Source organism: Astyanax mexicanus, chromosome 15 (genome assembly GCF_023375975.1).
Source record: "Astyanax mexicanus isolate ESR-SI-001 chromosome 15, AstMex3_surface, whole genome shotgun sequence".
In the NCBI taxonomy this organism is placed as follows: Eukaryota; Metazoa; Chordata; class Actinopteri; order Characiformes; family Acestrorhamphidae; genus Astyanax; species Astyanax mexicanus.
In genome coordinates this window covers 9,748,044-9,760,681 of record NC_064422.1, presented here as the reverse complement: position 1 = coordinate 9,760,681, position 12,638 = coordinate 9,748,044, and the positions used below count along the sequence as shown (strand labels likewise).

At 39.2% G+C, this 12,638-nt stretch overlaps 1 protein-coding gene across 2 annotated transcripts in view; it reads left to right on the top strand.

Annotated features, from left to right (window-relative positions):
- The window catches only part of wnk4a (WNK lysine deficient protein kinase 4a), a 76,905-nt gene that overhangs the window by 51,996 nt on the left and 12,271 nt on the right, over window positions 1-12,638 (top strand). For both annotated transcript variants that reach the window (XM_049464659.1, XM_049464658.1), the window contains exons 13-15: window positions 949-1,122; window positions 9,832-9,880; window positions 10,802-10,897. In XM_049464659.1, the coding sequence (XP_049320616.1) occupies window positions 949-1,122; window positions 9,832-9,880; window positions 10,802-10,897 (319 nt within the window). The remainder of the gene's footprint in view (window positions 1-948; window positions 1,123-9,831; window positions 9,881-10,801; window positions 10,898-12,638) is intronic.

Sequence of the window (12,638 nt, the reverse complement as noted above, 5' to 3'; positions counted from 1 at the left end):
TTATAAACAGCCAGCTATTAAAAGTGTGTGCGAGTTTGAACAAGTATCATATATAAACCTCAGGCTTATTTGGGATTTCTAGGAATATCTAGAGGAGCCTCTGCCGTGTTGCTCAACCCCAAGACACCAGCGTCTATACTGATAAACAGCAGCAGCCTGATCTAAACCTGCACTAATATTCACATAAAGAGCACTTTCAGCTAATGGCTTCTGCTTAAACACTTATATTCTTAAAATATTATTTAAATTTAAACTGTGATTTCTGTCCTCAGTGGGCAGTCTGTTATTAGACAAGTCTGCAGTCAACAAAAGAACAATAAAACAAACATACAGACTAAATAAGTTACTAAATAATAAAGAATTTGTGAAATCGGTTCCTTGGATAAAAGGGAATAATTAAAGTAGATCACTTTATTTTTACAACCTATAGGGGAGCCATCAACCCTGAACAACGCAGCTTGTTTTAGGGTATGTCAGCGTGTCTTTGCTATCATAACAACGGGAAAAGTATGCCGTACGCAACTCTAAACAGGCAAAAGGCATGTACTAATACTCTTTAATTAATCATGGGTGGGTTTTTGGGAGTAACGTGAAATAAACCAATCAGCATGTCACTTGCCAGTCCCTTTAAGGCCTGTCATTCCCTTTAAGAGCCAGGTGTGCTCTGACTTTGGTGGATTGCTATTTTAATGGTGCAGCGCTTCTGCTCTTCTCAGCAGAGGAAACTTACCTGCTCGTACATGCTGTAAAGGTGTGCGAGCAACTCATTTACAGAACCACCAATATTATTTTATATAAATTGAATGTGAGTATGGTAGCTATGTATGGTTTAATTTTTTGAATGCTAATTACAATATTAATAAACATGTTCATTGTATGATCATATTATTTATTCTGTGTAAAAATGTTTTTTTTTTTTTACATTTTTTTTTTTTTTTCATATTTTAGGTACATAATGAGTTTATCCTTCCGTCTGAGCGAGAAGGCTTCATTCATCAAATGCGTGATGTCATCAGGCGGGCGGAGTCTCTAATGGCCAAACAGTCGGCGGGTGACCAGACCAATCACACAGCGGCTCGTCAGCCACACCTCAACAGTGCTGCAGCGATTTTAGCATCGCAGGTAAACTCAGAACTCTTACACACATCCAGTCATTCCAGGCTTCAGCTAGACCCCACCCCTTAGTGCTCAAGTTATCTGGTGTACCCATAATGCTGCATGACACCAAGTCTTGTTCTTCTTCTTTTGTCTAATGGTTGACAATAGCCTTTTCCCACTTCCCAACATGTTATCGGTCTTAAAGTCCAACCCCCCTACAAACTGCATTGTTTAGTTGATCTGGACTGCACCTGATCTTTTACAGCACCTGGTACACATGCTATTATGATTTGTAACGAAAGGTCTGGACAAAATAAGTTTTTTGTGAAAGCCTTTTAAAAATAGTCATGATTCTGTTTGAATCCCGGATCATGCTACTTGCCATCAGCAGCCGGAGTCCGAGAGAGCTCAATTTTCCGTGCTCTCTCTGGGTGTGTAGATTGCACTCTCTCCATACATCACTCTCAAAGATATCAGTCAGCACAGGCTTCTGTTGGCTAATGTATCACAGCTGGGTCGCTGCGCTTTCCTCCGATTGCACTGACCCAATCGGACCCAGCATAAGTTTAAAAAGAGGTGGTGTCTTATTTTATATGAATCGGGAGTTCAGATAAGTGGGTTGGGTAATCGGCATAGCATAAATTGGGGAGAAAAAAACGAGATAATTATATTTAAAAATGACTAATAAAAAAATTTAAATAGTCATGATTCTAAATTCATGTGTATACAAAGCTTTTTATTCCCCTGTTCAAACATATTCACATTAGTATATTTTTCTGCATGCTTTAGGCACTATTTCTGTTACATTTTATCATTGTATATTTAATTTTTGCCAAATTGAAAACAAATAAACAGTAATTGTGTTTTAAAATGTGCAGAATTGTGTCTTGGGAGAGAATGTACTTATTTTACCGGCTACATCAACAGCACATTTGACCTGGGGTGCACTATTTTTATTTTTTTTTACACACAGCTGTGTCCATTCCATCTTGAAGGTACACTAATAATACAGCCTGTTTAGTTGTAAGGGATGAAGAGAGGTTGGAAAACAGGGGTGTAGAAATGAACTACAGCTGTGTTTGGTTCACAAACACACACAAGAAAGTTGTAACTGGAGCTCAGGAGGAAGTAAATGTAATGGAAGAGTAAATCATGGGCATTTTAACAGAGAATTAACAGTGAAAATCAAACCAGCGTTGCTCCAGAAGCAGTGGAGATAGTTGTGTATGTTTGCCAGAGAAGCTCTTCTGCTCTTCTGCCTCTGAAGCTCCTCTACTCAGGAGAGGCTGAAACCTGCTCTGTTTCATGTTCCAGCGGTCCAAATATCCCTGCAGTGGATATTTGAGCTTCCGCAGCTGTAAAAAGCCCTGCGGGGGGAACAGGGGGGAAGGCCGCAACTGTCAAACGGTTTGCGAGAGCGCTCTTTCTCTCGCTGCAGTGACAGAACAGAGGAGAGAGGAGAAAGTGTCTCACTGACAATGATCTCCTTAACCCAGTGCTCCAGGCTATGCTGGGGGCGAACAGCACAGAGAACTGCATAGCCTCTCTCTGTCACTCTACTGTTCAGAGTCAGGGTCTGTAGCGAGCGAGGGGTTAATCCCTTCTTATTTTACCATCTCTGACGTTAGGATATTTAAAGACAATGAAAAATGCTCCAGAAAGAAGTGTCTCACACTTTTTAATTCCCCCTATAGCTTATACACAAACAGATAGATTACTATAGAACCCAAAGAACTGGTAAAATAAACAAAATAGGTTTCTAATTCAGTGTGAATTATTTATAACTCACGGTTTTATTGAAACAAATGGAAAAACTAGTTGAAAAGTTCAGATAATGAACTTTTTATTACTCCCATACAGAGGTGGAAAGTAATGAATTACATTTACTCAAGTTACTGTAATTGAGTTAATTTTATGAGTAATTTGTAATTTTTAAAGTAGTTTTTAAAATAGGTAATTTGACTTTTACTCAAGTACATTTTGACACAAGTAATCTACTTTGCTACATTGGAAAACTCCCGATTACTGAGTAAAAAAATAAAATGCTGGGAAAAAAACAATTGTCTGAATTTAAAAAAATATTAATTGGCGTGGATGTGCCGGCGCACGGATGCTCGCGCGTGTGGAATAACGAGGCAAAAGTTATGGTCATATAGGTGACTATAAACTGATCATAGAAACCTATGCCACTTGTTCTTGAAAATGTTTTATGGGGTGGTCTGAACAAATACTGCCTGAAAGGTCCAAATTATTATAAATAAATTATAATAAATTATTATAAAAACGATTTAATTTATGATTTGTTGTACATTTTTACATCAAATAATTAAAAGTAACTATGTAACTTTTACTCAAAGTAAATTTTAAATTGAGTGCTTTTTTACTTTTACTCAAGTTTACTTGAGTAGAATTTTAGCAAAGTAAAGGTACTTTTACTTAATTACAATTTATCTGTACCTGTTCCACCTCTGCTCCCATATCAGTTTGTATGTCAGTAGAATAATATATCTTTTGTTATAAACTGTATCTGATCAATATTTAGTGTTGGTTAGTTGAAAAAAACGCCTAATGTTATATTTCATCACCAATAAAAAAATGGGGAAAAGGCAAAAGTACAGATCAGCATCATACATACCTGTCCATATACTATCTAGATATAATTAATGCATATATAAACAACAAAATAAAAAAAAATATATAAGATATAATGTATAGTAAAATAAACACAAACGGGTGGAGCTAAATTGCCAAATATAAATATGTTTGTAAATATAGTAACATAACAGAAATAGTGAAATCAAAGCAGCAGCTAAGCTTCTATAAATTATACTGGATACATTTAGATATTATATTACATTCTTTTCTCTCTTAAAAGCAGGATAAATTATTTGTATTATTTCCATAATATACCCTTTAACCTATAAATATCATGGCCAACTTGTCCAAAAGTGTTAAACAAACCAAAATATACTCTGTAAAGAAGCGTTCATTATTCATATCTGGGGGGCTGTTAACTTGTGGTTTCTGAGGCTGGTAACTCTGATGAACTTATCCTGTGCAACAGAGGAAACTCTTGCTCCTCCTTTCCTAGGGTGGACCTGATGAGAGCCAGTTTCATCATAACGTTTGATGGTCTTTTTTGACTGAACTTGAGGATACTATTACAGTTCTTAAAATGTTTCAGATTGACTGACCTTCATTTTTTCTTTACTTATTTGAGTAGTTTTTGCTTCTCATAATATGGATTAGAACATTACTGAAATAGGACTGTTCACTGTATACCAACTCTACCTCTTCACAACGGAATGGATTGTGGCTAGTTGTAGCCCCAATGAATATTAGCCATGGTTTAAAGTGTCCTTTAGTTTGAACTGTCATTCCAGTCAAGCTCCATTTCAGCTTCTGCGTCACAGTCTGGACTTGGCATTCACATGATGTTCTCTGTGGGCATGTTACACGCTGGTCCGTGTGATCTTCTGGGGTCAGTCTGTCCACCTTTACCGGCCGGGCGCAGTGTTTACGCCGATGAAGGAGCCGAACAGGGCGGAAGGTTAACGTGTTTAGCTATAATACAGTCTATTATATCAACTATCGCGGATCTGCACTCACGCTATGCATCGAAGAGCGGGACTCCATAGACTGCTGTATAGATGTTATAGATGTTAAAGAGGAGCACATGCTGTCATGTACATCTAATAAGCCGAGCCTGACTCAGTTTGTCTATTAGAGCGACAGACTGACTCTAGCTGCATGTATGTTCCTTGTGGGTTCCTCTAGCTCTAGGTAACGTCCCACCGCAGCACCACGGACAGAACACTGTCTACTCTCTCTACTCCACTGATCTCAGATATCCTTTAATGAGTAATGAGGAGAACAATGGCCTGTTTCATGTGGAATCAGAGATCTGAAACACACACACACACACAGAAATACACACACATATACATGCACACCCAGGGGGCTGCATAATTACAATCAGCCTGCTGAGGAGATCTCTCTTGGTCACAGCCCAGATCCTGATTAGAACCAGACACTACAGAAGAGCTGCAGCCCAAAGTCACACATACACACACACACACACACACACACACACACACACAATCACACACACACACACACACACACACAGATTTACAGGATGTCTGTATACACAGGCCTATACAAGGGTTCATGTATATGGGACATCATTGTTGCATGTAGATACTTACATATACAGAATACTATATAATACATACAGTACACTGTAATCAATACATACTGATACTTTATATAATGCATATTGTACATATGTCATACTATTATTATTACATATAGATCCTTACATATCTTACACACACACACAACGAGATCCTAATGCATGGCCATGACTTATTAAGGTGTGGGAACCATGCAAATCCCTTATGCATGACTATAAACTTATTAAAGTGTGGGAACAAGATTGTTGTGTGGCCATGACTAATTAAGGCAAGGGAACGTGCTTTTAATGGCCATAATTAAGGTGTGGGAACGAGATAATCAAGTTGAGGAGATGAACTTATTAAGGTGTGGGAACAAGATTTTAATGCGTGGCCACGACTTAAGGCGTGGGAACTAAATAATTAAGTTGTGAAGACAACTTATTAAGGGTGTAGGAACAAATCCTAATGCTTGGCCATGACTTATTAATGTGTGTAAACGAGATTCTAATGCGTGGCCATGACTTTTTAAACCTTGGGAATGAGATAATTAAGTCCCAGCCATGTAAGTTGTCCCCACAATTTAATGATCTTGTTCCCACACTCTAATAAGTTGTCCCAGTAACTTTATTGTCTCGTTCCTATGTCTTATTAAATCATATGATACACTATTATCATCACCCCCTCTCTCTTTCACACACACACACACACACACACACATACATACACACACACTAGTAAATGTACAGTTGTGGTCAAAAGTTTACATACACTTGTAAAAAAACATAATGTTATGGCTGTCTTGAGTTTTCAATAAGTTCTACAACTCTTATTTTTCTGTGATAGAGTGATCGGAACACATACATGTTTGTCACAAAAAACAGTCATAAAATTTGGTTCTTTCATAAATTTATTATGGGTCTGCTGAAAATGTCACCAAATCTGCTGGGTCAAAAATATACATACAGCAATAAAATTTGTCAATTTTGGTGATGTAGCGAGTTGTGTCAATCAAATTAGCTTCATGTCATGGCCTCTTCACTTCTTGTAAGTGATTCTGATTGACTACAGCTGTTGACTTCTCATGAGCCCATTTAAATAGGGCTCATTTGACCCAGTGATTAGACTCAGCTACAAAAGCTACAATGGGAAAGTCAAAGGAACTCAGTGTGGATCTGAAAAAGCGAATTATTGACTTGAACAAGTCAGGGAAGTCACTTGGAGCCATTTCAAAGCAGCTACAGGTCCCAAGAGCAACTGTGCAGACAATTATACGCAAGTATAAAGTGCATGGAACAGTTGTGTCACTGCCACGATCAGGAAGAAAACGCAAGCTATCACATGCTGCCGAGAGGAGATTGGTCAGGATGGTCAAGAGTCAACCAAGAATCACCAAGAAGCAGGTCTGCAAGGATTTGGAAGCTGATGGAACACAGGTGTCAGTCTCCACAGTCAAGCGTGTTTTACATCGCCATGGACTGAGAGGCTGCCGTGCAAGAAAGAAGCCCTTGCTCCAGAAAAGGCACCTTAAGACTCGGCTGAAGTTTGCTGCTGATCACATGGACAAAGATAAAACCTTCTGGAGGAAAGTTCTCTGGTCAGACGAAACAAAAATTGAGCTGTTTGGCCACAACACCCAGCAATATGTTTGGAGGAGAAAAGGTGAGGCCTTTAATCCCAGGAACACCATGCCTACTGTCAAGCATGGTGGTGGTAGTATTATGCTCTGGGGATGTTTTGCTGCCAGTGGAACTGGTTCTTTGCAGAAAGTAAATGGGATAATGAAGAAGGAGGATTACCTCCAAATTCTGCAGGAAAACTTAAAACCATCAGCCCGAAGGTTGGGTCTTGGGCGCAGTTGGGTGTTCCAACAAGACAATGACCCAAAACACACATCAAAAGTGGTAAAGGAATGGCTAAACCAGGCTAGAATTAAGGTTTTAGAATGGCCTTCCCAAAGTCCTGACTTATATCCCATTGAGAACATGTGGACAGTGCTAAAGAAACGGGTTCATGCAAGAAAACCATCACATTTAGCTGAACTGCACCAATTCTGTCAAGAAGAGTGGTCAAACATTCGACCTGAAGCTTGCCAGGAGCTTGTGGATGGCTACCAAAAGCGCCTAGTTGCCGTGAAAATGGCCAAGGGACATGTAACCAAATACTAATGTTGCTGTATGTATATTTTTGACCCAGCAGATTTGGTGACATTTTCAGCAGACCCATAATAAATTTATGAAAGAACCAAATTTTATGACTGTTTTTTGTGACAAACATGTATGTGTTCCGATCACTCTATCACAGAAAAATAAGAGTTGTAGAACTTATTGAAAACTCAAGACAGCCATAACATTATGTTTTTTTACAAGTGTATGTAAACTTTTGACCACAACTGTATATTCATACAGAACTCTAAAAACAAGCATGTATGTTTGCTCTTCCCCATTCCAAACCAGAACATGACCGAAAGTGGACTCTCAGGGCAAACCACAGCCCCATTCAGCTCGTTGGTGGAGTGGGGGTGTGGGTGGGGTAGAGGGGGTGCTGTACAGTCTGCGCACCATATGTGTGTGGGTGCACGTAGGCACCATGGAGTGTGTTTGCGTTTCTCTGTCAGACTGGTTGTGCTATTCCCTGCAGTGCTTTAGAGAGTCCTTTATAATCATGAGCTCACTAGTGTGTGCAGCACTTCCAGCCACTGACTGCCCTGCTTGTACTTCTTGGCAGTGTGTGTGTGTGTGTGTGTGTGTGTGAGTGTGTGTGAGCACGTGTGTGAGTAAGTGTGTGAGCAAGCGTGGGACGTCAGCCGTCATCTTAATCAAGCTTAAAGAGGCTGTCATTACAGATGATTACAGAAATAAATAAACCTTCAGTTTAATCACAGTTCTGGCAGTCCCGATCTTATCATTTAGCTTAATGTGCTTTAATATCAACTTATTACTGTTATTACACACTTCAGACTTCCCAGATCTCTCCTGACCGAACTGTCAGCATAGAATAAAGACTAAATAAAACTGCTCTGTGTATAAGCCTGTGTTGTCTGTGTAAAGCATAATATGTAAGATGAATATAAAGGATGTATATACATAATGTATACACTGTATTTGATATTGTTTGTAGTTTGAGTGCAGACGTATGTCCTTCATTGGTCTCACCCTCTACAAAGAACTCATCTGTACACACAGTAACTAGATACATAGATACATAGTTTATTCACTGAATTTCACATATAAAACTTAAAACTTAATAAAATAAGTACAAACTGTGTCTGATTGTGCCTCAAAAAAGCAGTCCAGGATGTAATTCTGGAGCTTTTCTATTTGTCCATTCTGAATTATTTCTATTTGTTTATGATCAATAATTTCTGTTTTAGAGCATTTATCATTTTGGAGCACTTAAATCTGTCCATTATAGCATAATTATATTTGTCCTGTTCAGAGCATTGGTACATTTAGGACCATTGGTCTATTATAGAGCATTACTATTGGTCTATGCAATATTGGTCCATTTTAGAGCACTTTAATTGGTCCATTTTATAAAAGTTCAGTGAGTGTATTTTAATGGGTCTATTTTATACCAATTCAGTTAGTCAGTTATGGAGCATTTGTTCATTTTGGAGCACTTCTTTTGGCCTTGTTCAGCATTGGTCAATTTTGGAGCATCTCTGTTGGTCCTCTTCAAAGCATTGGACCGTTTATTATAGAGCATTTATATTGGTCCTGCTTGGACCATTGATCCATTATGGAGCATTTATAATGGTCTTGTTTGGACCATTGGTCTGTTATAGTGCATTTCTATTGGTCTTGTATGGAGCATTGGTCCATTATAGAGCATTTATATTGGTCTTGTTTGGACGATTGGTCTATTACAGAGCATTTATGTTGGTATTTTTTGGACCATTGGTCTTGTATGGAGCATTGGTCCATTATATTGAAATTATATTGGTTCTGTAGGGAACATTTCTGTATATGGGGAGCATTTCTATTCATCCTCTTCAGAGCATTGGATCATTGGTCTATTATAAAGCATTTATATATGGGCTTGTTTGGACCATTTGTTTATTATAGAGCATTTCTATTGGTCATGTATGGAACACTTCTGTTGGTCCATTTTTAGAGCATTGGTTTATTCTTACCCATTCTTACCCATTCTTACCATTCTGACCTAGTTTGGAGAATTTGTGTTAGTTCATTTTAGTGTATTGCTCTCCATATCGGGTTCCACAGACTTTAGCAAATGTATAAATAATGTAATGAGCTCTGCTCTGTCTGTATGCTGATTGAATATGCCTGTAATTGTTTTTATCAATGCTTCACCTTACCCTCATTCTGCACTGCAGGTTTCAGTGTGCTGAATATTCCTCTGATTGAATCCGTGACTGTGTCTTCTCTCGTGTACAGCACAGCCTGCAGATTAAATCAGAGCGACGTACAGCACACTGAAACCTGAAATCAGAGCAGTTTAAACCGCATTTCAGCTGTGTGTTTGCCACTCGTGCAGAAAGGGTGTGTTTGGTCTGACAGTACTGATCTAAGTGTGTTCTCTTTCCCTCCTGCAGCCCAACCTCCACAGTCTGGCTCGAACACACTCCGCCTCCTCTCTGCCAGGTGAGACCTCCACACGGCACGCTGAGGACCACCTGCACCATCACTTTGATCAGCCATGCCACTTACTGTCACACCATGGAGTGACACTGTGTGTGTGTGTGTGTGTGTGTGTGTGAGTGAGTGAGAGAGAGAGAGACGAGAAAATATGAGTCTGAATCGTATAGGAGCAGTGTTTCTAACTATATATACCTTTATATACCGTAGTTTTAAATCATTATTAGAACATTTCTATTGGTCAGTTTTGAACCATTTTAGTTGGTCTGTTTTAGAGCAGTTGTATTCTTGTATTGTGAGTGTTCTCACTTTGTAAACAGTGGCAAATTGAGTAAAATAATAAGGAACAAACAAGCTATAAAAGTATTTTGTATGCATGGATATAGATATATACACAGAGGGTCTTTTCCTTTTGTTTCCCTTACTGAAATAAAAGAATGTCCTGTGACTTTGGACCCTGTATATATATATATATATATGTCCAGAGCTGTATATATATGAAAACAAAATAAGAGAACACTTAAAAATTATGAGTTTCTTTGATTTTATCAAATTGAAATCAAGAGGAAGATGGATGATCACAAGCCATCAAACCAAGCTGAACGGCTTGAATTTCTGCACCAGGAGTAAAGCAGCATAAATTTATCCAAAAGCAGTGTGTAAGACTGGTGGAGGAGAATATGATGCCAGGATGCATGATAGCTGTGATTAAAAAACAGGGTTATTCCACCAAATATTGATTTCTGAACTCTTAAAACTTTATGAACTATGTTTTCTTTGCATTATTTGAGGTCTGAAAGCTCTGGAACTTGTTTGTTGTTTCAGCCTTTCTTTACCTATAAATCGCATATATATATATATATATATATATACATTTGTGTGTGTTTCTATTAATGTGACACAGTCTATGTTTCATTATTCTGGCAGAGTTTGGGCCGGTTGGTTCACCTCAGAGGCCGAGCGGAGACGTTACCTCACCTGTACGTCCACTCTTACGCTCCCAGTCCTTCCACAACACACCGGGTGAGTGACACCTCTCCAGTGATGTCAGTAACGCGTTACTTAGTAACGCGTTACTCTAATCTGACCTTTTTTTCAGTAACGAGTAATCTAACGCGTTACTATTTCCAATCCAGTAATCAGATTAAAGTTACTTATTTAAGTCACTGTGCGTTACTCTCTCTCTCTCTCTCTCTCTCTCTCTCTCTCTCTCTCTCTCTCTCTCTCTCTCTCCACCTCATCTCCTCCACACACACACACACACACACCGCTCCCTTACCCATTCCCCCTCCGCTCTTCCCCAATCACACGCGTCTCGCTTTCTCCCCTGTCTCTCTCTCTCGCGCTCGGCGTGTCTTTAGTTTCCACCCGTTTTCGTTTTTCGACAGTTCTCGGATTTCGCCAGTATCTCTTTATAAAGGCGTTTTTTTTTGCGGCCGCGTCCCAATTCACTAGCCAGGGCAGCGGTCTGCCACAAATTTCCGGTGCTTTAAATGAACACTGTCAGAATTAAATCTTTCTCAGTAGTTGGGTCCGGTATGGGTCCGTATTGGACAACGTCTGGGTCTGGACCCGGACCGCAGTCTGCAAATATGTGATCCCTGGTCTAGACCATATACACGGTTCTGTTTTATAAAACCACTCCTTGCTGCCCTGCAGAGAACAACAAGTTCAATGTTCAGTTTTACAGTGTTAAATATGTCAGGTCAAAAAAGACTTTCTTTATTTTATATATTTTTTATAAAAACAAGTATTTGTGTTTAGTAAAATCAAGAAAGACCATATATATATATTTTTTTTATATGTTAAGTATTTTTTTTTTTTATTAAAAATATATATATATATTTTAGGAAATAGTTCAACTTAATAGAGATAAATTGTTGCTGTTAAAAATGCATTTTACAATAAAGGGAGTATTGGCAAAACTGGTTATAATGTTTATGTTAAGGCGGCGGGAGGTGGTGTCTGCAGCTGCTGAAAGTAACTAATAAAGTAACTTGTAAAGTAACGTAGTTACTTTTAAAATCAAGTAATCCATAAAGTAACTAAGTTACTTTTTAAAGGAGTAATCAGTAGTCAGTAATCGAATTTCTTTTTCAAAGTAACTATACCATCACTGCACCTCTCTCTATTTCTGTCTGTCTGTCTGTCTGTCCATCTCTCTTTTCCATCTCTGTCACTGTGTTCCTTTTGCTTTCTCTCTCTCCTCCTTCTCTCCCCCTTTCTCTTCTCTCTCTCTCTCTCTGGCACAGGCAGGCTGCAGGTCTTTAGCTGGCGCCTGCAAACTCACACTAGACCTCAGAGCCTCTGTGTGTGTGTGTGTGTGTGTACTCCATCCTCTGAACCTCCTGAGTAATTACCTCACCTGAAGACTGCTCACTTGTGGCCTGCAAATGCCGTCAAACTAAGAAAGAGAGAGAGCGGGTGGAGACGTAGAAGAAGAGAGATGAAACAGAGAGAGAAAGCATAAGAGAGAGAGAGAGAAATGGAGAGAGAGAGAGAAAGAGAGAGAGAGTGAAGGAGGGGGTCTTCATGTGGTGCCAACTTTCTCTACTTCTCTCATTTTTCCGAGAATCACTCGGAGCTCCACGGCAACAGCGAAACAAATCGACAAACCAAACTCAAACTTTTCTACCCCCTCCTCCTCCTCCTCCTCCTCTACCCCCCCCAAACCCCTTCAGTCCCCAAAATACTGAAAACCAGACCATTCTGCCCCTCCCCCCACCCCCCTCTGTATTATCATAGCCGCTGTGTGTGTCTCTTA